Source organism: Lepidochelys kempii, chromosome 2 (genome assembly GCF_965140285.1).
Source record: "Lepidochelys kempii isolate rLepKem1 chromosome 2, rLepKem1.hap1, whole genome shotgun sequence".
Classification (NCBI taxonomy): Eukaryota; Metazoa; Chordata; order Testudines; family Cheloniidae; genus Lepidochelys; species Lepidochelys kempii.
Window position 1 is genome coordinate 119,513,194 of NC_136381.1, and position 24,485 is coordinate 119,537,678.

The window sequence follows — 24,485 nt, forward strand, 5'->3', positions numbered from 1 at the left end:
AGGAGAAGTAGGATTTGATAGGCTGGGGGAAACCCGACAGGTGCGGAGGAGCGTGTGGATTGGACAGAGACATCCCTTAGGGGAGGATCTACTAATGGAGATTCTCTATGTCTTAGTAAGGAGGAGAGTATGGAAGATGATAAAATACAGGTAGGATCTGATGAGAAACAGTCAAATGAAAAAAAGTCTCATTCAATTACATCAAGTAAAGGGAGACAGTTAAAAAGTGACAAGTTTTTAAAGTGCTTATATACCAATGCTAGAAGTCTAAATAATAAGATGGGTGAACTAGAGCGTCTCATATTAAATGAGGATATTGATATAATAGGCATCACAGAAACTTGGTGGAACAAGGATAATCAATGGGACACGGTAATACCAGGGTACAAAATATATCAGAAGGACAGAACAGGCCATGCTGGTGGGGGAGTGGCACTATATGTGAAAGAAAGCATAGAATCAAATTCAGTAAAAATCTTAAATGAACCAAACTACCATAAAATCTCTATGGATAGTAATTCCATGCTTGAATAATAAGAATATACCAGTAGGGATATATTACCGACCACCTGACCAGGATAGTGATAGTGACTGCGAAATGCTCAGAGAGATTAGAGAGGCTATTAAAATAAAAAACTCAAAAATAATGGGGGATTTCAACAATCCCCATATTGACTGGGTACATGTCACCTCGGGACAGGATGCAGAGATAAAGTTTCTTGAAACCTTAAATGACTGCCTCTTGGAGTAGCTAGTCCTGGAACACAGAACAGGAGCGGCAATTCTTGATTTAGTCCTAAGTGGAGCACAGGATCTGGTACAAGAGGTAAATATAGCTGGACTGCTTGGTAATAGTGACCATAATATAATTTAATTTAACATCCCTGTGACGGGGAAAACACCACAGAGGTCCAACCTGCAGCATTTAATTTCAGAAAGGGAAACTACACAAAAATGAGGAAGTTAGTTAAACAGAAGTTAAAAGGTACAGTACCAAAAGTGAAATCCCTGCAAGCTGCATGGAAACTTTTTAAAGACACCATAATAGAGGCTCAATTTCAATGTATACCCCAAATTAAAAAAACATGGTAAGAGAACCAAAAAAGAACCACTGTGGGTAAACAACAAAGTAAGAGAAGCAGTGAGAGGCAAAAAGGCATCCTTTAAAAAGTGGAAGCTAAATCCTAGTGAGGAAAATAGAAAGGAGCATAAACTCTGTCAAATGAAGTGTAAAAATATAATTAGGAATGCCAAAAAAGAATCTGAAGAACAGCTAGCCAAAGACTCAAAAAGTAATAGCAAAAAAAATGTTTAAATACATCAGAAGCAGGAAGCCTGCTAAACAACCAGTGGGGCCACCAGACGATTGAGATGCTAAAGGAGCACTCAAGGATGATAAGGCCATTGCAGAGAAACTAAATTAATTCTGTGCATTGGTCTTCACGGTTGAGAGGATGTGAGGGAGATTCCCAAACCTGAGCCATTCTTTTTAGGTGACAAATCTGATGAATTGTCTCAGATTGAGGTGTCATTAGAGGAGGTTTTGGAACAAATTGGTAAACTAAACAGTAATAGGTCACTAGGACCAGATGGTATTCACACAAGAATTCTGAAGGAACTCAAATGTGAAATTGCAGGACTACTAACCATAGTCTGTAACCTATAATTTAAATCAGTTTCTGTACCAAATAACTGGAGGATAGCTAATGTGACGCCAATTTTTTAAAAGGTCTCCAGAGGTGACCCCAGCAATTACAGGTCAGTAAGCCTGACTTCAGTACCGGGCAAACTGATTGAAATGATAGGAAAGAACAGAATTTTCAGATGCATAGATGAACATAATTTGTTGGGGAAGAGTCAACATGGTTTTTGTAAAGGGAAATTATGCCTCACCAATCTACTAGAATTCTTTAAGGGGGTCAACAAGCATGTGGACAAGGGGGATCCAGTGGATATAGCGTATTTAGATTTTCAGAAAGCCTTTGACAAGGTCCCTCACCAAAGGCTCTTAAGCAAAGTAAGCAGTCATGGGATAAGAGGGAAGGTCCTCTCATGGATTGGTAACTGGTTAAAAGATAGAAAACAAAGGGCAGGGATAAATGGTCAGTTTTCAAAATGGAGAGAGGTAAATAGTGGTGTCCCCCAGGGGTCCGTACTGGGCCCAGTCCTATTCAACATATTCATAAATGATCTGAAAGAAGTGAGGTGGCAAAATTTGCAGATGATACTCAACTACTCAAGATAGTTAAGGCAGACTGAAAGAGCTACAAAAGGATCTCTCAAAACTGGGTGACTGGGCAACAAAATGGCAGATGAAATTCAATGTTGATAAATGCAAAGTAATGTACATTGGAAAACATAATCCCAACTATACATATAAAATAATGGGATCTAAATTAACAAGAAAGAGTCATTGTGGATAGTTCTCTGAAAACATCCACTCAATGTACAGCAGCAGTCAAAAAAGCAAACAGAATGGTGGGAATCATTAAGAAAGGGATAGATAATAAGACAGAAAATATCTATTGCCTCGATATAAATCTATGGTACGCCCCCATCTACTGCGTGCAGATGTGGTCGCCACGTCTCAAAAAAGATATATTGGAATTGGAAAAGGGCAACAAAAATGATTAAGGGCATGGAACTGCTGCCATATGAGGAGAGATTAATAAGACTGGGACTTTTCAGCTTGGAAAAAATTGACTAAGGAGGGATGTGATAGAGGTCTATAAAATCATGACTGGTGTGGAAAAAGTGGTAAAAGTAAATAAGGAAGTGTTATTTACTCCTTCTCGTAACACAAGAACAAGGGGTCACCAAATGAAATTAATAGGCAGCAGGTTTAAAACAAACAAAAGGAAGTATTTTTTCACACAACGCACAGTCAACCTGTGGAACTCCTTGCCAGAGGATGTTGTGAAGGCCAAGACTATAACAGGGGTCAAAAAAGAACTAGATAAATGCATGGAGGCTAGGTCAATCAATGGCTTTTAGCCAGAATGGGCAGGGATGATGTCCTTAGCCTCTGTTTGCCAGAAGCTGGAAATGGGCGACAAGAGATGAATCACTTGATGTTTACCCGTTCTGTTCATTCTCTCTGGGGCACTGGATCTGGCCACTGTCGGAAAACAGGATACTGGGCTAGATGGACCTTTGGTCTGACCTAGTGTGGCCTTTCTTATGTTCTTATGAACCCAAAGGAAACATTTGATGTTTTGAAACATTTGAAGCAAATAGGTAGCTTGAGTTTTAGGTCTCTACTAGTCAAATATACAGGAAGATAAATACAGAAAATATTACACAGAAGCGGAATTGCATCTAAATAGGTGCAATCAGGAAAAGAACACAATAGAGAGAATTCTGACAACAGCTGCAGTTGTGATGGCTAGAATCCACCAGGTGGCACAGTAAATTGGCAAGATGATATGCCAAAGCTAGAGGTAAACTGGGATACAGCTGGCTATAATAAATTATACTCCATTTTCCCCAGGATCTGCAGAGCCAAAGTCCTGATTCTTGAGTGTTTTCCAACATGCTATCCCATACCAGAAATCTCTGGGAAGATAATGTTGATACTGTCCTTACTCAAGTCTGTAGACAGCAAGTTTACTCAGAGGGAGGTTACTGGTATTTGCTGATGTGTCTGAAGAAAGTGCAATCCTGAAGGAAAGGTGGTTCCTTGGGGATGACCACTCTGTCCTCCTCTTTCAACCACCAGGATACAGCAAGGCTGTTTGCTTCCTAGTCTTTCATAAGACAGAACTTTGTCTGTTGTGATCCTCACTGACAACAGCTGATGTAATGAACCCGGACATGTCTGCTCTGCTTTCAGGGGCAGCGAGTTATATGGGCCTGTGGTACCCACGTTCCAGGAATATTCAGGGCCCAGGGGCCCGGCTCCACCAATGTTCAGGACCAGGTCTCTCCCCCTGCCCCACCTGCCACCCCTGCGTGCCTCTCCCAGAGTGTATCTCAGCCCTGCCTGCTGCCCCTGGGCCTCTCTCTGCGCTGCTCCCAGAAGCGGCTGGAATGGCCCTACGGCCCCGGGGGGCAGGCAGGAGGTCTCCGCTGACTCCACAGCTCCCGTTGGCAGGGAACTGTGGCCAATGGGAGCTGCTGGGGCAGTGCCTGCAGGCAGCAGCATGCAAAGACACCCCCCCCCCTGCCCCCCAGCCCTCTCGCCTAGGAGCCGCTGCCAGATGGATATGCGGGTTGCCTTCGGGAGCTGCCCAGGGTAAGCACTGCATCCCTCACCCTCTCCTGCACCCCAACCCCCTGCCCCGTCCCAAAGCCCACACCCCACACCCAAACTCCCACCCAGAATCTGCACCCCAACTCCCAGCCCCACATCCAAACTCCCACCCAGAGCCCACCTCCCAACCTGCACCCCAACCCCCTGCTCCAGCCCAAACCCCCTCCTGCACCCAAACTCCTTCCCGGAGCCTGCCCCCAAACCTCCTCTTGCACCCAAACACCCTCCCAGAGCCTTAGGCAAGTGTGGCGGGGGGGGGGGGGACTTGGACCCATTCTGGGCACCACCAAAAATTATACAAACCTGCCGCCCCTGTCTGCTTGGGGCTTCAGTGTTCCCATTGTATGGAAGGCTGTGGACTTTTAAAATCTGAAAGTAGTACGTAGTATGCTAGTATAAACAGACTGATAACTTCTCCAGAGTTAGCTGGCAACCAAGGTTCCATTATAATGCTCATTTTCACCCTCCAACCCCCCTATGTGTCTCTGGCAATCCACAGCTCCATGTGGATTTCAAATTTTAAGGGTTAACTTTCAGGTTGAGGCAGAATTTTTTTCACCGTTACATTTAAGGAAAATTTATAAAAGACTGAATGTTTCCAACCCTTAGAAACCTGATCCTCAGCCCTGCTACGTTATTATTCTGCTACAGAATGGCTGAGTGTACCCGGGCATGGGAATCCTCAGCTTCTGTAAAGCTGACATAGCTGACTCTGTCTCACAATCCCCCACCTCAGCAATTGGGAGGAGGAGCAAAGGCAAGGCCAAGCATGATGTGTGTTCCCTTGGATGTCTCCACCAGCATAATGTCCCATAGGGGCCCATTACAACCTGACTGAACCAGTCCATGGCTTCTACAGGGATAAGAAGAGTGGAAAGGTGGCAAAAAGCCACCTTTGCCCTCCCTCCTAAGTGCATTTAACTCTGGTTCAGGCTATCTAATGATCTGGCTCAAAATGGGTAACATTTCTTTGTATCACGCTGTATTGTTAATGTGATCACATTCTAACTCTGCATTTAGTGGGGGGTATCATGTAGAAAGATTTATCCCAAACCAGGGAAAATAAATTGTTTTGCAGTGTTGTAGCTGTGTTGGTCCCAGGATAGTACAGAGACAAGGTGGGGGAGGTAGTACCTTTTACTGGACTAACGCTGTTCAGAAGTTGGTCCCATAAAATATATTACTTTGCCCACCTTCTCTATTCATCACCACTAATGCATGGTGTCTGTCACTGATGCAGAAAGGAAAACAGCATGACAGATCAATTTCCATCTAAAGGCAACCATACAAATGTAGGGCCAGATTCTCCATTGCATCTGAGTAGAACCTGGATGCAATGGAGTGGGGTGAGTGCCCCCAGGGAGTCCCCAGTTGAGGATCTGATATAGCAAAGCTGCACTCCACCACACCCCTCTCCACCTCTGACATGCCACCTTATGCTGAGATCGATGGAAGTAAGGACTGCTAATATGCTGGTTGGGGGCCAGAGAGCTCAGCACCTTGCAGGACTGAGCCCTAGCTCCTCCAATGACTCTCCCCATTTCACTGCATCAAGTTCAAACTTCTTATCCTCACCTCTCAGGCCCTTTACTAGTCTGCCCCTCCCTACTTGTCTGCTCTTGTCTCCAGGGTCACTGGAACAATTTATATAGTGGAGGTGCTGTAAATCCCGTATATGGTGGAACCCACTTCAAGCCAGGGGGTGCGGCAGCACCCTCAGCACTTCTAGTTCCAGCACCTGTGCTTAGCTCTGATTGTGTTGTCCCCATCGCCTTTGCTTCACCAACTGTAACAGCCTGCTACACCCATTTGCCACTGTCTCACACACACAGCTGCATGCTATCTTTCACAGGACTCCTTAAATATGAAATCCCCTTCTTGAACTGATTTACAAGGTCCTGTAACCTGTTCCTTCCTGTCGCTTCACAATACCCACCTCTGCTGCACTTACCATATCTAGCTATAATAAAGCAACTGCAAGTGTGTCTATATTATTTCTTGTACCCTTCTCCCCCTGCCCTTCATATGGCAGTTGTTTCCTTAAGCTGTAGGTCTGTCAGGGTGGGGTTCATGTATTTATGTGTTTTTACTGTGCCTATGGAGACCTGATTCAATACAAGTGACAATAAACCAATAGGGAAACTTAGGAATGAATCCTAGGCTCTAATGATGGAGGCCCCATCACACATGTTCATCTTCTGAAACAGCGTGTTATATTCTCTGAAAGTTTCCCCGTCTCATTTTCATTTTAATCTCATTTGGTGTTGCCTTCTCTCCTATGTGAGCACCTGCAAAGAGAGCTCACTTGCTTGGAAACTGCGCCTATCTCCTCATGTTGGGTCATGTTTCTCTTCAGCCCATCCAGGGTTTGATTTTCTTTAAAAGCTGCTGAGAACTGAGCACCTTTTGCCATTCATTGGCATTACAGGTGTTCAGCACTGTGAAAATCAGGGTTGTAACAATCTGCACAATGAAAAGTCAGGCCCAGAAATCCTATATTCTGCCCAACCCCAGGTGTCTATCTCAATACGTCAGACTTCTGTCTATAGACTGTTCTGCATATTTAATACATCGCCCGGAATACAGCTGCTCTGTGTGGAACATTGCACACTCCTCTTTAAGACTGAAAGAGAAAAACACCCATCCAGAGAAGTGGAGGTAATGGTTGCAGTGAGTTTGAAATGCAGCTGTGAAACATGCTGCAGAGTGAGTGGATTTGTCTTGGGGCAGATCACTTGGTGTGAAATGCACATATTATTGACAGTTCTGGAAAGGTATAAGAGGCAGAACACAAACAGAGGGGAAACTAACTATATAACAACCTACACTACCTGTTACCTTTTTAACAATCTCACCTTTATTATATGGCAATGAAAGTTGAATGTAATTTATTATGTTATGTCACATCTCCCATTTATGAGGCTGCAATTAGAAGGAGCTGTGCTGTAAAGTTGGCTATCACAATATCAATACAGTAGATATAATGAAGCGTATACACTACTTGTGTGACTGAATATGATGCTTGCATAGTACTTTGGCCATGTCTACACTGGCTCAGTTACACCACTGTAGTGTACACTGTAGTACAGATTGACAGAAGGGGTTTTTCCATCAATGTAGTTACTCCCCCTCTCCAAGAGGCAGTAGCTAGGACAACAGAAGAATTATAATGTCAACAGCTTAATGTATCATCACCTTTTCCCTTAATACAAAAGAAAATCTTCTTTGATGGGGTTTGTAAGTCAGTTGTTCAAATTTCCCTCAGTAGATTGGCAGGGAGTCTTTATGGAGTGAGCAGATTCTCTGCCCCCCATAATGCCGTTCTACCAACATGTTCTGTATGCACAGCATTGCTTTACATTATTTTAACAGAGCTCATCTGATGACCAGTGTGATGCAATGATCAGCGCACAAATCAAGACTTCTAGATTTCATTCATGACTCTTCTACTGCCCCGCTACATGACCTTGTGTAAAATCACTTGTGCTCTTTGTGCCTTATTCATCTGTCTGTAAAATGGGATAATTAAATAATACTGACCTAGTTCCCAAGGCTTTAATGAGGATTAAGGGGTGGATAACACTTTTCATGTCAGCGCCTCTATATGTGCAAAGTAATAACATTTTCCTGTTGTAGAATGAGACATTCTTTCCTGTTGTTACGTGAGTCACTGGATTAGCTTGTCTTAGATCCAACAGAATATTCACAATGTCCAAATTCATACACAGGAAGTGCAATGTTTAGTGACTCCCTCGTTCCCTGCAGGGGTTAGAAGAGGTTTTCCCTACTAGGTTCATTGAATCATTTACATGGATATAGCACCTTTCACTTTGAAGGATCCCAAAGCAGCTTGCAAAGTTTGCCTCTAGTGCCCGCATTTTGTGCATAAAAGTGTCTATTGAGACTCGTGGTGTCAAGAAGTGCACCAGAAATTGGAGATTACATACCTGTGATCTATCTTGTAAGGCTCTTGGGAAAATAGGCAGGCAATGGAGGTGTAGAATGGAAATGAACATTGGAAAGGGTGAGAAAAGCTAGGTAGAGTAATGAGTGAGTAACTAAAAAGAGAGGTAAGAGAATATATTAGGGAATTTCTCACTCCCCATATTTCAGAATTATGTCCCTGGCCTCAATATATGAAAGGGATGATGTATCCTGCTATATTTTGTCAGAAATAGCTCTGTGTAGCCCACTTTGTAAGTGTGTGTTCTTTGTCTCCATCTACAGAGGATAAGAGTCTAATACAGCCCCCAGCTACAGAGACTAGCTCTTTTGCTCAAGTTGCAAAGATTTGTGCTTTCTGATCTATAGGTCACTTATTCAGTCCATGCTGTTGACCACGATGGTGGTCATCACGTATATGGGGGCTTGACTAGAATTCAAATTGCGTCTCAGATGCTTGGGATGAGCTTCCTTTGTCCAGAAGAAAATATGTAACCCACTGGTAAGATGTGTGTTATTGTGGTGGTTACAGAGCTTGGAGCACCTCTGTCACCTACCTGGTCTTGCTGACTTCATCTTTTCAGGTTCAGCTTTGTGCATTTACCTCTCCCAGGGCAGAATTCTGCAATTCTCCCACTCTTACACTGGGCCCTGGGCACCAGCACCCTGGGTATCAATCATGCTTATCCAGTAGGTCGGACTGAGTTCTTGCCCCATGTCTCTTTCCTTCAGGAGTCTGTGACCAGTGGTATCCAGTGACAAAACAGGCTTCTTACAACAAAGTATTGTTTGTTTTGCAGTAGGAACAAAGCATAAGTGGTTAAAAAAGTTTTTAAAACAAAAACAGCCTCCATGCATGTCTATCTTACCTAAAGGCTTACCATCCCCCACTGGTAACTTAGGCAGGCCTAGCTTCTTCAGCTACCCCAGCAGGTGCCTGCCCTTCGGTCTGGTTCCCCCAGACAAACCTTCCATTTCTGGAGAGGGAGAGACCTTTTTTAAATTGCCAGAGTTCCTTTGTTCTGTGTTCCCAGGCTTTGGCCCTTCTGGAAAAAACTAGTTTTGCTGGTTGGCAGGGGAAGAGAAGGTAAAATTTTCAAATATTCCTGGCTTTGTCCCTTAACAATCCTCAAGTGTTTATGATGGGGTGGATTTTCTTGAGCCATTCATATATATTCATACAGTAAACATCCCAGTAATCAGGTCAACATACAGCAGCCGTAACTTGTTACAGAACAGCACCACATCTGTCACAGTTATGTGTTCCTCTCTCCATGCCTGATTGACAGAGGACATGGCTCTTTAGCACAAGCTCTGGAGGTTCCTGGTTCAGTGCCTACCATTAGTTTACATCACACATGTATGTGATTTCCCAGCACAAATGAGCCTCATAGCCACTACTCTCGTCATCTAATCAGTGTATCTGCAAAGTGTACATCACTCATTATTACCAGAGGATGCTTTCCAGAGCCATCACTTATGGACCATATTCCTGGATCTAGGGTTAATTGCAAAATAATGTTTAGCACTCTGGAGTAAATCCATAGAAGTCAAGGGAGTTGCTACCTATTTAAGCTGGTATAATGAGAGAAGAATTTGGTCTTTAGGCTATCTCCTTTAAATGATTAATGGGCAGAATTCCAACAGGTTTAGTTTGGCTGCATGTCTCACTTCAAAAACCTTGAGTCACATCATTGAACTCTTAGCTGATAAATATGATTTTCCCTTCTGCTGCACAGAAAATGCCAGAAATCACGCGCCCTCCTCCCTTTTCAATTTGTCTTCTTATCTGCAAAGTGTGATGCGGCAAGCTGCTGCCATAGCTATGGAATCACAGAAGCAGCTCTGCTCAGCAGAAATTTTAATGCATGTGCATGCACTGAGTTCCATGTGACATGCATCTGTTATGCATTTTTCATGGAACAGACACAAATCAGGCGGAAATTGTCCTGAAATACTGTAGTGAATGAAAAATAAAAAAAATCAGGATAAGAGGAATTCACTGCATTTGGGAATAATACCTTTAGTGCATTCAGAGCCTGATCCAGCGCCCATTGAAATAAATAGAAAAATGCCCACTGACTTCACTGGGCTTTGGATCAGGCCCTTAATAAGTAACCATGCACATTAATTGTACAGAGGGAACAGGAAACACTGGAAGTTTGGACTCATGAGTTTCTGCCTGATGGATCATTCAGTTACACAGAACCGCACCCACTGGAAGACAAGTCTCCAAAATTCAGTCTCCCACTGAGACTCAGATCTATCACAGCGAAGGCCATTCACACCCTGCGTCTCCACCCTCCTCCCTGCCTCCTTCTATTTCACCCCAACTCTCCTGGAAGACCAGCTCCTCCAGCATAAGGAGATGGTCTGGAGATGACCCTTTAGATCTGCCAGCAGTTTGAGGCTATGCCTACACTTACAAGTGCTTACAAGCCACTTGCTACAGCGCTGGAAGGGTTTTTTCTATTCTCTGTTGTAAATCCACCCCCTCGCCAGGGGGTAGGTAGGTCCACAGAAGAATTCTCCACCATTCTAGCAGTGTTTAAACCTGGGGTTAGGTTGGCTTAAACTAACCAACACACACACACACACATATACTGCGTGATGTCGACCTAGCTAGGTCGACCTAAGTTTTAGGTACATACCAAGCCTCGGTTTGACTAGGACTCTGCCAGCTTCTGTAAACCAATCCCAGGTAATGGAAGACCTAGCAAATACCCTGGGACTGTGTTAGCACAAGACTGCTACACTCAGAGTAAAGCAACACCTGCTCAGTGGCCCCTGAACTCTGCCTTTCTCAGCTGCAGCCAGCCTGCTCCCAGATCTGCTTCCTGCTGCCTCAGGCTGAGTGACAGGTGGTAAAGCAGAGCTGGGGAGACTTCTCTCTATGTGGCTAGGAATATGGGTCAATTCCAGAAGGGGAAGGGGAAGCGATGGTATTGTTAGGGATGGGGGAGGACATTGGAGAACTGTGGAGGCAGAAAAGGGAACTATGGGGATAAAGGGATGTTCACTGAGGAATCATGGGTAGAAAAGAGGGAACTGTGGGGGCAAAGGGAGAAGCTAAAAGTTTTAATAGATGATTGTTTTAATGAGCTGGAGGGTTTTGTGTGCATGCTAGTAATTTGAAGGTTAGTTTTCACCTCCTTTTCAACAATATCAGTGTCACCAGCATGTCCACACAACCTTCTGCTGGATGCAACTCATCAGCAGAATTGTCCCCTTGCAAAACTGTTAACATGTGGATAACTATACTCTTCCTGCAGCTAGCTGAAGCCACTCCATGCAACAAGCAAAAGAGAAGGGAGGAACTTGAGAGAACTGAAAAATTCTTCATTTAGCTCAGTTACAAAGATGACTGTTTCAATAGCATTCCTAGTTCCAGCCGGCCCAGGGAGCAATGGACCAAATGTATCTCTGAACTTGAATGCCCAGTGTCACAGTACAGTATTTTGCTACCAGATGCCCATGTTGGAGTATTTTGCATAAGAAGAGAATCCTTGGGTTAGAGAGAAATAAGGTGAAAGCCAAAAGGCTTGCAAACAGAGTTTTTCTTGTGCCCAAGAATTCAGCCCACATCTCCTGTTCCTAAAGTAGTTTTACCCAATTTCTCAAGCCATGCAGATAAGGATCAGATTTGCCCAGTCTCATTTAAATTACAAACAAATACCTGATTATGAGATAAAGCACCAAGAATAACCCAGAATAGCAGGTGAATGTTATTATTATTCATGCCTTGTTTTTTCGCACACAGCAAATTTGTTCCCCAGGAATCTAGAAACAGCTGTATCAGCAGCTCATGTGTATTGATACTGGAACCTTATTCATATTTATACTAGGAGAGCCCTGCACATAGGAATTAAAAAAAATCATTTCTTCTATTGACTGGTACACCACACCATCAATATAGCTCCTCAGTGTGCTTTGCGGTAAATTAGGCTATGAGATTTATTACAGCAAAGAGTCGTTTGTCAATGGGAGGCCTAGGGAAAACCATGGAAACTCTGCCCCTAAACTGTCTGCTCTCTGACTCTAACTGTTCAATAACTGCCTAGCCAGGGACAGCATTTCCAATTCCTCCTAGACATTTTTCTGTGGCTTATATTCTCGTTTGCTAAATATAGGCTGAGACATTATTGGACCCTTGTATTATCACTTGCCCAAATAAGGGCACTTCTTTGACACTTAGTAAATAATGGATAAACAAGCCAATACATAACAATCCTGTGTTGGACTCAGCACGTTCTGGAAAGTACTGCGTTCGCTCTGTGAGCATATCCTGGGCAATGCAGAGTGCCCTGTGAACCCCAGTTGGCTTCTACTGCACACCTACAATCTTCCCAGTGACATCTGTGTGTTCTGTTTCTATTGACAAGGAGACACATGAGAGCTTTTCAAGTGAGATTGGGGATGCCCATCTCGATGGATATTGGGTGGGGTTTTGGCTCAGAGCTTTTGTTGGGCTTTGGCATGGTAGGGGAATTCTGTATTGTTATCTTAAAGCAAAAAAATTAGTGAGCAGAGGTGTAAAAGCTGGAGCAAAAGGTTGTGTTTATTTGTAAAAGTAAAGTAATATATTGTAAACATTAATAAATAGAAATTAGGCATAGAGTGACAGTAAAACCTATAATTTCACAAGGTGAAAGTTAAGGTTAATTTATATGTATTGAAATTTTAAACCTAAAATCACCCTGGTTTAGGCTCTGCAATTTGATCCACATGGGCAGACCATTATTCACTCATGCAGTCCCACTGAAGTCAATGGGGAATTTGCACAGACACAGGCGTCCAGCTATGAGGATCAGATTTCAGAAGTGGGGGTCTATGCTTGCATGTTTTAGTCCATTCCCCCATCTGCCATATGTCATACATGTTTGAACAGTAAGATTCTGGGAATACGGGCTGTTTGTTTGGGGAAGGCCAATGTTGGTGGCCTAGCACAGTGCGCTCCTGATCCTGACTTTGGGCACTCCTTCAGTACAAATATTAAGAAATAAGTTTAAAAAAAACAATACAGGGTAACTCAGGACTGTGCCCTATATTAAGACCCACAATCCACAGCCCGGAGACCTTTGTGTCAGCTCCCTCCTTTGAAGAATTTCAGGAATGCAACACAGCATAAGAGGACAGAAATATATTTTCCCCCGTAGAGGGAAATGCAGCCCTTTCTGACTGACACTGCAACATGCACCACAAACTGTGCTGCTGTATGAGGCATGGATTATTTACTTACTATGAAGTAAGATTGATTCTCTCTCCTGATCTTTTATTACCTGGACCAAAAGGGCCTTTGCAACTCTCTCAGAACCTGGAAGGGACAGTCAAGTCTCTCTCTCAACAGGGAACATTTCAAGTGATGAAGCAGCAGGGTCAGAAAGGGATCACATCCAGCCTGTCTCAGCTGGAAGGATGGTAGTAGCCATGGAAGGGAAGGGTAGGGGGAAGGGTAAAATGGATAAAACCAGGTTGATCCTCTGAGCTTCATTAGGTAAACTCTCAAGTGACATCATCTTAGTCCTCCTTTCATGAGTACAGTGGGGATAAAAGTATAACCCCATGGCCAGCCCTTTGCTTTATGCTGCAGCAATTTTCCCACTCCTGCGTTTGCAATGCTTTTGAATGATGGGAAAAGAACGACATGAGTGAAAATGTTGCAGAGGTTTTTTGTTCCCTTCCTTTTTGTGCAGGCTGCTTCTGAGGCTATGTTGGTTGCCTAGGAAACTGCAGCAGGAGGAATTTGATTGAATGTGTGGCCAGACTGAACGTCAGAGCTGTGGGCAGAGTTTCGATTGAAAGAGAGAGACCCGAAGTCAATGGAAAGATTCTCATTCACTTCAATGGGTTTCAAATACAGCCCTTAAATAGACGATTGTAATATCTGGTATTTAATTCCCTCCCATCCAATAATCTGAGTTTATTCTTATTGTTCATTTTTAGGAGTAAATATCTGGGTGGGTTTTTCTCCTTCCCGTATTTATTCAATTGTTTTCTTCGATTAGCTCAAAATTTGGCCTCTGGCTTTTCCGGGATGAACTAAAAGTAGGGGTGGGGGATCTTAAAGGTAAGCATTTCCCTTTGGAATTTTTAGCTCAGAAATACTTGTATTTGGGATGTATATTTTATGAAAACCTAGGCTCAGATTTGTTATTCAGTGGGGTTGTAAATAATCAGTTTGACCTTAATACTGAAAACCTGTTTATACGCAGAATTATGCATACATTAATAGAATGTCTATACTGTATACACTTTTGCACATTCAAATGCTGATAGTTCTGCCAGTAGCTAGCCAATATGCAATTTATGGGACCCAGCATAAGGTTTAGCATTGGTGACACAACTACTGCAAACTCCTCCCAATTATACAATTAAATTTGCACTAATTGTGCTGCAAGCTGCAGTCTTTTTTTTTTAGTACAGTATACATAGCTACAATGCAGTGTTTACTGTGAATAATCTATGTAAACATTATTCTGAATCGTTACCTGAAGGATCTAGTGGTCTGGTGAAAATAGGCTTAATAAAATGGAAATTATTTTTAGGAATGTAATTATAAGAATTAGATGTAGAATATATGCTTAACCTGCCACAAAAATGTTGGCTTGGAATTAAAACTACACATAGTTTGCTAAGTGTAGTCAACCAGATAATTAAATTGCTCCTTGTTTAGACCTGTAAAAGCAGATTTTTACAGGGAATGTAAGTGATCTAATTGTCTTTGAAATCACTTATTAAAGATAAAACCCAACTCAGCAGCTTTCAAGCAGACCAGTTTGGAAGTTGAATGGCTTTTAAAGGAAAGGATGCCAAAAGAAACAAGTGGCTATCCTAACAATGCTCTGCAGAACACCTTAGAACATCACATCCGATCTGCAATATTCAATATTTAGGCGTACTGAACTGTACAAGGAAGATTTGGAAGGATTCGTCATTGACAATGATTGGAGAACAGAACAAAGAAAAGAAAAAAAATGTAGCAAAATGCTGATGTAAATTCTGGACTCTGCTGCATTTTTTTATTCCAGTGGAATATCTGGCAGATTTATTAATATAAAGATTTGCTAAAATCTGAGGGGAAAGGCTATTTCCTAATCCTATAATATGGAAACTGTATATGCGTTTGGGCTCTGGATTTATTTAATTTCTATTTAATGGCAATTCACAGCAAAATAAGTATACATGTGGACATCAAACGAAATGTAAAGTGAAATAGACCATAATATTGGTATCCTACATGATTTGCTTAGCACAGAAAAACCTTCCTCGTGCAGCTGCAGCATAAAAGATACTGCTCCTACACGCTTTCAGAGGTTCGATCTCTCTGTCTTGCATTATTACCACGTTCACTTTTGAATCATTTGCTCATCCTGCCCCTATCTGAAATATTTGGAGTTCTCCCAGTAATCAGAATATTGATGTACTGTGATAAAAAATAAAAGCAAGCAACCTGATGAAACAGTTATAGACTACAGTAACACACACATTCAACTTCCCACCTTCTCCGGCCCCTCATGCTCTGATAGCGTAGTGTAAATCTGCAACAACATGACAAACCGCTACAGGTTTGCTACAGTTTGATCGGTTTTGCAGCAGAGGTCAGATAAAGCTATGCAACAAGAAAATTTAGTCTATGTTTTGTGCACGACGATCGCAAATAGCTGCCTGGCATGTGGACAGAGGTCAATGTTACATTGCTGGGGAGCAGCGAGGAGGATTAAATGCAGTCTCTGTTGTTGGAATATGAAAAGCTGACCTCATCACCTAGAAAACATCAAGCAGCATTACTCATGGAATATCTGGAAATACGGCCAAGGTTTGCAAGGGAAAATAATAATAATAAAAAAAATCCATTAGCAACATAACCTCGGCGGAGGAAAAAAAACCCTGCTTTGTGGAAATGAACCGGTTTAAAGTCTCACCGCGGTTGATCCTATTTTCTGCAGGCTGTTTCAAAGTGATCCAATGTCTCATTCCAGTGAGGAAGGTCTAAATGCAAAACAAAAAAGTATATGTCGGGGAATATTTTTAAATTGGATTGGATTGGATATGCAGATCAGGTTGTGAAGTTTTTTGTTAAGTTTCACAAGAATCAGTACTGACAGCGGTCTCTGATCTCCTTGCAGATCCCTTAGCTCCTCCCTGGACACACCTATCGGCAAACAGCTAATTGCATGTATGGTGTATGTGTGTGTTTGTGGGGATGGATATGTTAATAAGCAGCAATGTGTTTTTTTTTCTAGTATCCTTTTTCATTGTTCTTTTGTTCCACGAAATCGACGAGCTTATGAAAGCCCCCTTAATCTCCTCTCCTCTCCAGCAAAAATAAAATAATCAAATGACAGTAGAGTTGCTATTTAAACACTCATTGAAAAACAGGCTGGGTATCACACAACTGCATGTTTCAGAGCCCGAGCCATGTCTCAGACAGAGCCCATTTTCCTGTCCTGATCCTGGAGCGGTCCCTGCTTTCCACCAGGTAGGAGGATGGGTCCCTCAAGAAAACCGGATGTATATTAAAAACCACTTGTAACCCTCACACTGTATCTAGCGGCTCTTGCAGGGTCCGAGTTTTGGCGATCACCCCCATGGGACCACGAAGGACATCTGGGGGATCTGGCGTCCCCCAGCCAGTATTCTGTAAATACATGAGGGCTCTCAGACGTGGAAGAGGGTGTGTGGAATTGCAGCGAACTCGTCTCCTTCCCCCTCCCTCAGCACCTTGCAGCGTTTGATGCTGCAGCAAAGGGAGCTGCCTAAGAAACAAAAGGCTGAGGAAGGCAGATGCGGATGGATCGATCTATGTACAAAACAGGTTAATGTCTTCCATTCGCACAGCCTGGCTTCCGTTCACTCTTTTGTGTAAAGAAAAGGAGGATTGTGGCACCTTAGAGACTAACCGATTTATTTGAGCATCAGCTTTCCTGAGCTACAGCTCACTTCATGGGATGCATTCATTTTGTGTGAGCGCCAGCAAAGCACTTACGCTATAAAGGCTGCTCTTGTACTGCAAGGGAGAGATTTCCCTCTGTCCAGTTTGCCTTGAGCTACCCGCCCGCAGGGTTCCCTTTGATCTCCGCGTTATACAGTGTCCGTGAATGTGACTCGGTGGAGGGTGCAGCGGCTGGAGCCGTCTCGCCAGGGCTGGGGGAGAGCAGGGCGCTCGCTGCTCCTCACCCTGCTCGTACAGCGCTACTCTCGCTCTGCACGGGGGGCCCTGGGGGGAGCAGGAGACGCTCGTTGCCCCTCAGGCTGCGACAAGCCCCCTCCCAGCTGCTGAGGCTGCGGCTCCCCACTCCGCCCCCCGCGATGGCTCCCGCCTAGCGCCCCCCGTGCCCTGGAGACAATGGAGCGGCAGCAGCAGCATCCCCCGAGCGCACGGCGAGGCCCCGCCCCGGCATTACATCACCCGCTTGAGAAGGGCTGCGGGGAGCGGGCCTGTGACGGGAGGGGGCGGGGCCAGCAGCCCCCCTCTATAAAAGGAGGAGCTGGGGGGCCGCGCGGCTCAGAGCTCGCAGCTGCAGGTGCCGGAGCCAGCCAGGCAGCAGGAGCCGTAGCCGCCAGCCGGAGGCAGAGCGTGTTTGTGGCCGTGTGACTCGGGCGCCATGCGTGAGATCGTGCACATCCAGGCTGGCCAGTGCGGGAACCAGATCGGAGCCAAGGTAAAGATCGGGTGTGTCCCGCTTGTTGTGTCCCTCGCCCTGGGGCTGGCAGGGGGCGGCTCAGTGGGGTGCGCACGCGGGGGCTGGAGTTAATTAACGCTCCGCTCGCCTTGGCTGCGCTGTATTAGGTAAGGGCTATTCACGGTCACTGTCCAGCGTGTCCAGCCTCCTTCCCAAAGGCGGCCGCTTTAGCGCCTGGCTGGTTTGTGTCCAAACAGTGTAACGCTTGAGGGCTGACGTGCGTCGTCTTTGCTCGCGCTCTTACTGAGAGCCGCGGAGAACCGAGGCGATTCCGGCAGCGGGCCGGGGTCGCGGAGAGTCCTCTCCTCACCCAGCCTGGCTGCCGTGCTCTGAATCACAGCCCCCTCTCGCCGGCGCAGCCGCAAGCCCCGCTGCGGGCGCCTCCCTGCAGGCTGCGGGCGCCTCGCCCTTTGCGCGCGGGGATGCGACTTCTCGGGCATGACTCCGATCCCCCCGCGTGCTCGCCACGCCCTCCGGGTCCCTGTCAAAGCCGTCGGGCCGCCCGCCTAGCTAGGGCGCTGCAGACCGCCCGAGCCCTCCACCCGCGACAACCTGCAGCTGTGGTCCGCCCCTCCCCGGCCCCCGTCTTCTGCCCTGCCTCTGGGTGAGTCTGAACAAATGGCGCTCGCACTTGCTGGTGACTCTTAAAAGAATCAGTTGCCACGTTGCTGCTGCTCTTCCCCGTCGTGGATTCGCTCTAATTGGTGCTCTGCACCTTCAGCTGCTTCTGACGGGGAGACGCCTTGTCTGCTGTGTCAGGCACCCTGCTGCAGTTACCGGTTAGGTTAGCCCACTGGCCACGCACTACAGGAAGGGGGGGGGGGGAGGGAGGGATGTAGTTCGGGGTTCTCAAACTCTAGCAACCTGAGGACCCCCATTTTGATTTTAAAATGTTCAGGGACCACCCAGCCGCCTCCTTGCTTAGCCCTTGCCCTGCCCCCTGCCCCACCCTTTCATCCTCCCTCCTTCCATTGCTTGCTCTCCCCCACCTTCACTCACTTTCACTAGGCTGGGGCAGGGGTTTGGGGTGTGGGAGGGGGGTGAGCAGTGCAGGAGCTGGCATAGGGCATTGGGGTATGGGAGGGGGTGCGGGTGCAAACTCTGGGCTGGGAGGGGGTTGGGGTGCAGGAGCAGATGCGGAGTGTGGGCTGGGGGAGGGAGTTTGGGTGAGGGCTCTGGGCGAGGGCAGGAGGTTGCAGTGTGGGAGGGGGTGCAGGGTGTGGGTTCTGGGCTGGGGCAGGGATTGATATGTGTGTGGGAGGGCGTGAGGGGCTTACCTCATGCAGCTCCTAAAAGCAACTGGCACCTATCTCTAGCGGGGGGGGGGTCTCCATGCGCTGCCCCTGCCTGCAGGCACCACCCCCGTAGCTTGTGTTGTCTGCAGTTCCTGGCCAATGGGAGCTGCGGAATTGGTGCTCGAGGAGGGGGCAGTAGACCCCATGACCCCCTCTCCACCCACCCCAGGGGCTAGAGGGCTGTGCCTGCCACTTCCAGAAATGTGGGGGAGCCAGGACAGGTGAGTCTGTTCCCCAGCATGCTGGAGGTGTGCCAGGGAGGGGGAGGAGTTCCTTAGTGGGGCCTGCAGACCCCTGGAGTCCCTTCGAGGACCCCAGTTTGAGAAATGCTGCTGTAGAGCATTAAAAGGCCTGCTGGCAGTATGTGGAGGGAGGAAGGGAGGGGAAGGTCACACAGCTGACAGCCTAATACAATTATTAACTGCCCTTTTCAAAACCACATTTCAGTTTTGGGAGGTCATCAGTGATGAGCATGGCATTGACCCCACTGGCAGCTACCATGGAGACAGTGACTTGCAGCTAGAAAGGATCAACGTTTACTACAATGAAGCCTCTGGTAACTTTTTGTTTACAGTTCTGTGTCCTCCTGAAATCAAAACTAAATGTTCTAAAGCACATACGTGCATCCGAGGTTTATGTAATTAACTTCAGTGCATTCTACACTCGGTAAAATGCTCCCTCTGAATTTCTATTAAATCCTTGGCAAAGCTTTAATGCCTACTTCAAATTCAAGTTGTCACTTCACTCAAGGCTGTTCTTTTTAAATACCATTTCTTCACTTGTCTGGGCAGTAGCAGTCTGTCTCCAGTGAATTGTGAGGAGCACAGTAGCCCACTTGTTAAATAGCTGACTGCAAGTCTGTAATCTGGCTTTTATTCCTCCCACAGGTAATAAGTATGTACCCCGTGCAATCCTTGTTGACTTGGAGCCTGGCACAATGGACTCTGTCAGATCTGGACCATTTGGCCAGATCTTCAGACCTGACAACTTTGTCTTTGGTATGTAATTGTATGTATCTATGGTTTACTATTGTCATAAAACTTTAAACTGAACACCCACTCTGTGCCTAAAACTAACACAATTTACCTAGCTCTGTGAGACTTGCATGGTACTTAGCACAATGGAGCCCTCATCCTTGCTAGGAGTTCCTAGTACTGCTGGGATATAAATAATGTTCTGTCCTAAACGGAGCATGTGAAACTTCTCCTTCATATTCTGGTGACTAAATCAGCATCTTTCCACTCCACCTTCCAGGTCAGAGTGGTGCTGGAAACAACTGGGCAAAAGGCCACTATACAGAGGGAGCTGAGCTAGTGGACTCTGTCCTGGATGTGGTAAGGAAGGAATCGGAAAGCTGTGACTGTCTACAGGGTTTCCAGCTGACCCATTCTCTAGGTGGTGGCACGGGGTCTGGGATGGGAACTCTCCTCATCAGCAAAATTAGGGAGGAGTACCCGGACCGTATCATGAACACCTTCAGTGTAATGCCATCTCCGAAGGTGTCAGACACAGTGGTTGAACCCTACAATGCCACCCTTTCTGTCCACCAGTTGGTGGAAAATACGGATGAAACCTACTGTATTGACAATGAAGCCTTGTATGACATTTGCTTCCGCACGCTGAAACTCACAACCCCTACCTATGGGGACCTCAACCACCTGGTCTCTGCCACTATGAGCGGCGTGACGACCTGCCTCCGGTTTCCCGGACAGCTGAATGCTGATCTCCGCAAGCTGGCAGTCAATATGGTGCCTTTCCCCCGTCTGCACTTCTTCATGCCAGGGTTTGCCCCGCTAACTAGCCGTGGCAGCCAGCAGTATCGGGCTCTGACGGTGCCAGAGCTAACGCAGCAGATGTTTGATTCTAAAAACATGATGGCAGCCTGTGATCCCCGCCATGGCCGCTACCTGACTGTGGCAGCAATATTCCGTGGCCGAATGTCCATGAAGGAGGTGGATGAGCAGATGCTCAATGTCCAGAACAAAAACAGCAGCTACTTTGTTGAATGGATCCCCAATAACGTCAAGACGGCTGTCTGTGACATTCCCCCCCGCGGCCTCAAAATGTCTGCCACTTTCATTGGGAACAGCACAGCCATTCAGGAGCTGTTCAAGAGAATCTCTGAGCAGTTCACGGCCATGTTCCGGCGTAAGGCTTTCTTGCACTGGTACACTGGTGAGGGCATGGATGAGATGGAGTTCACTGAAGCAGAGAGCAACATGAATGACCTGGTATCAGAATATCAGCAATACCAAGATGCCACTGCTGATGAGCAAGGGGAATTTGAAGAGGAAGGAGAGGAGGATGAGGCTTAAGATAAAAAGGCTTAGGAAAATCTTTAGTAAAGGCAGGCACGTGTTCTGAATGAAGTCTGTTCACAGTTGTGGTGAAGCATGCTTTATTATGTCCTTTGGTACCCTCCGCTGTTGCCAGTTTTGTAACCTTGACAATGTAACAGTAGTTGCAAAAGTAACTCTAAAAATCTTCTGTTTAAATGGCTAACTTCTCAAATATAAAAGGCATCTGTGTTCCAAATGGTGTCTTAGACTTATTTCTCTCCTCTCAGACCAAGAAAAGCAGAGCTGGAACTAGCTTCCTAATTGCAGTCTTACATTAAATTATGGGTGTGATTGGCAAATAGCCTGAAGTTGTGTACCAGTAAACAAGGGATCAAATCACTTGCACTGACATGGTAGTAATTAAGATAGTTAATAATTTTTGGAGATCATGTGAGTAAAAAATGCAGTGCCCTGGTGTAAAAGTCAAACAACCAATCTATTGTTGGGAAAGTTGCTTTGACTAATAGAAACAAGACACTTCACTCAAGGATCTTGCAACTTCTGTTTACAGGAATACATAATAGTGAGGTCAGCTAGACAGTATTAACTTATCAAAACTGATTTCACAGTGTGCCTGCAGCCTTCCCTTGTCATTCAAGTGCTCTTCTTAATGCACTTGTTACAGGGCTTCCAGCATGCTAGGCAGCTTCACCTCCCTATGACTTGAATGATCCTGAGCAGCCCTGTTCCCATTTGTGAAATGGGAAAAGTGTATGCAGAGGCAGGAGGTTAGAATTGCATTAGCAATATTGTAGTCATGGTTGAGAGGATATGTTCATGCCCAAGAGCTGTTCAGGCAATTAATTCTTATTTTCAAAGGTGAACACTTTCCAAAATAGCAGCTAAGCCAACGCACCAACATGCTACGCTTCTGGCTAAACTGGATCATTCTAGTATGACTTGCTTGAAGGTTACACACAACATAATCAAAACAGAACTTAACTACCCTCTTGCAGCAGACTTTTTTTAAAAGAACCCTACGAATGGCTGTATCCTACACTATATCTTGGCCTCTGCAGAATTCCTGCTGGCTGTAACTTTAATAGTAAATGTAAAAAGAAATGCACTTCACTTTCATAGGAAGGTCAGAGGAGGCAGGAGCCTTCTAAATTAGTCTCCTTCAGTTGGGGATGTGTGTAGGGGGGGGGAGAGTTAAAAGGCATTTGCTCCTAAAGGCCATAGGTAACCTGAGGATGAAAATTGCAAGGGGACCAGTGATTCTATAATACATCCTAAGGGGCTCCAGGTGTAGAGGGTCTTTGGGGGGGCTCCCTAAACTAGGGTAAATCCAACCCAGCAATGTAGGATGTTGGAGACAAATAGCCTCTTTGGGCAGGTTCTGACTACATTTGTCATGCCCTGGCCTATCTGTCATTACTGCAGGGAGCAGCTCTTTTACACATTAAAACTTTTCATGTCAATAATTCTCATTAAGGTGGCAAGTATAACAGTGCATTCAAATGTTTTGTTTCATTGTTTCTTTATTCAAACTTTACTTGACACAGCCTTTCTCTTCAGGGTGAAAGTCAAAATGACAGTGGTATAATAGTGGGCAATAACAGAAACACTCCCACTGTTGCTTAATAAGGGCCCTTAAGATATTGAGCTCAACCTCTGCTGAGCTAGGAGCACAAACCCAAAGGCCTGCTCTCTGGCCTTTAGGTGAAATGCTTGGTCAAGCTAATTTTGCTTGACTAAGAGTGAGCCCACCATCTGTATTTAACATTTTTTACCTTACTATTTTACCCCAACTTGTCTACTTACACAGCTCTAGCTGTGCTGTTGTGATGCTTTATGCATCCAATGAAGTGAGCTGTAGCTCCCGAAAGCTTATGCTCAAATAAATGTGTTAGTCTCTATGGTGCCACAAGTCTTCCTTTTCTTTATACCCTAAGTTATAGTGCCTCTTACTGAACCTCAATTACCTTGGGCCTCATGAGAGTCTTAGGCTTTGTTTTAAAGGTAGAAGATTTATTTACTTCCCCACCCCCGTCTTAGAGTTCAGCTTCTTATTCTAAACCACAGGGAGGGGGATGCATCTTTCAATGGGGGCGGTCCCTGTACAGCTGTTAGATCAAGCTGCCTAGCAAAACCACTTGTTGTACCTCTTATACCACAGCAGTGTTATGGTTAAGGTGGTTCTAGTAACTCATTGCACTACACACCCACTCTTGCACTCAATAAAAATCACGTCAAAGTAGGCTGCTTTGGTTGTCAAAGTAACCCTCCTTTTGAATGGCCTGGTGGGGCTGCACTTGAAATCTTGTTTGCTTTCATGCCTGCTCTAACGGTGTTAGAGTGTACAATGCTGCCTGTGTTGCCTGGAAATTGGGGGTGGTGTAGAAGGGCCAGCACTTTCCTTTTTAGGGATGGTTGCCTTGTGGAAATTACAGCGAGGATAACTATGCAAAGGGGGCAGACTATTCCTCCATTCAGGCACAGTCTGTAATCTGTCATCCCTGTGACACAAATCATATGTAGCTAAAGATTGGGGGTAGTATGGTACTACTTACCGTAGCTGTGACTTTTACAACTCTCATTCACCCTCAGTGGGTTTAGCCTCCCATTCTATTTTAGCATCATCAATATGTCCATGAGATAAGGCTTATGGGGAATTAGCCTACTAAGTACTGATGCTTTCAGTACTGCTCATTTGCTAGAAAGCAGCATGCCTTCCTACCCCTTTGACGGTTCGCTGTCCTGTGTGGGTTTGCCAAACCTGCCAAAGAAGAGAAGCATTAAGATAGATAATAGGATATTTTTGGATAGAGTATCTTCTACAAAGCTCAGTAACCTGTCAATCAATCCATGCAAATATAAGGTTAAAGTCTATGAAAAATTATCTCTGGGCATGAGGTGGGGAAAATATTGGATTTGTGGGGGTGCAGGAAAAATAAATTATAAGCCATGGAGAGAAGATGGGTTTCACATTTGGAATAGGTACAGGGGTTCTCAAACTTCATTGGACTACGAT

General features: G+C 45.3%; 1 protein-coding gene across 2 annotated transcripts in view; it reads left to right on the forward strand.

Moving 5' to 3' along the window:
* LOC140907042 (tubulin beta-2 chain) overlaps nucleotides 1-21,707 on the forward strand; it is a 455,502-nt gene extending 433,795 nt beyond the window's left edge. The window contains exons 1-4 of one of the 2 annotated variants that reach the window (XM_073332166.1): nucleotides 17,697-17,856; nucleotides 19,620-19,728; nucleotides 20,060-20,170; nucleotides 20,427-21,707. In XM_073332166.1, the coding sequence (XP_073188267.1) occupies nucleotides 17,800-17,856; nucleotides 19,620-19,728; nucleotides 20,060-20,170; nucleotides 20,427-21,487 (1,338 nt within the window). In that variant the 5' untranslated portion in view covers nucleotides 17,697-17,799 and the 3' untranslated portion in view covers nucleotides 21,488-21,707. Of the gene's footprint in view, nucleotides 1-17,696; nucleotides 17,857-19,619; nucleotides 19,729-20,059; nucleotides 20,171-20,426 lie in introns of those variants that run through there. The other variant, XM_073332167.1, reaches the window with a different exon arrangement.
* Nucleotides 21,708-24,485: the final 2,778 nt, after the last annotated feature.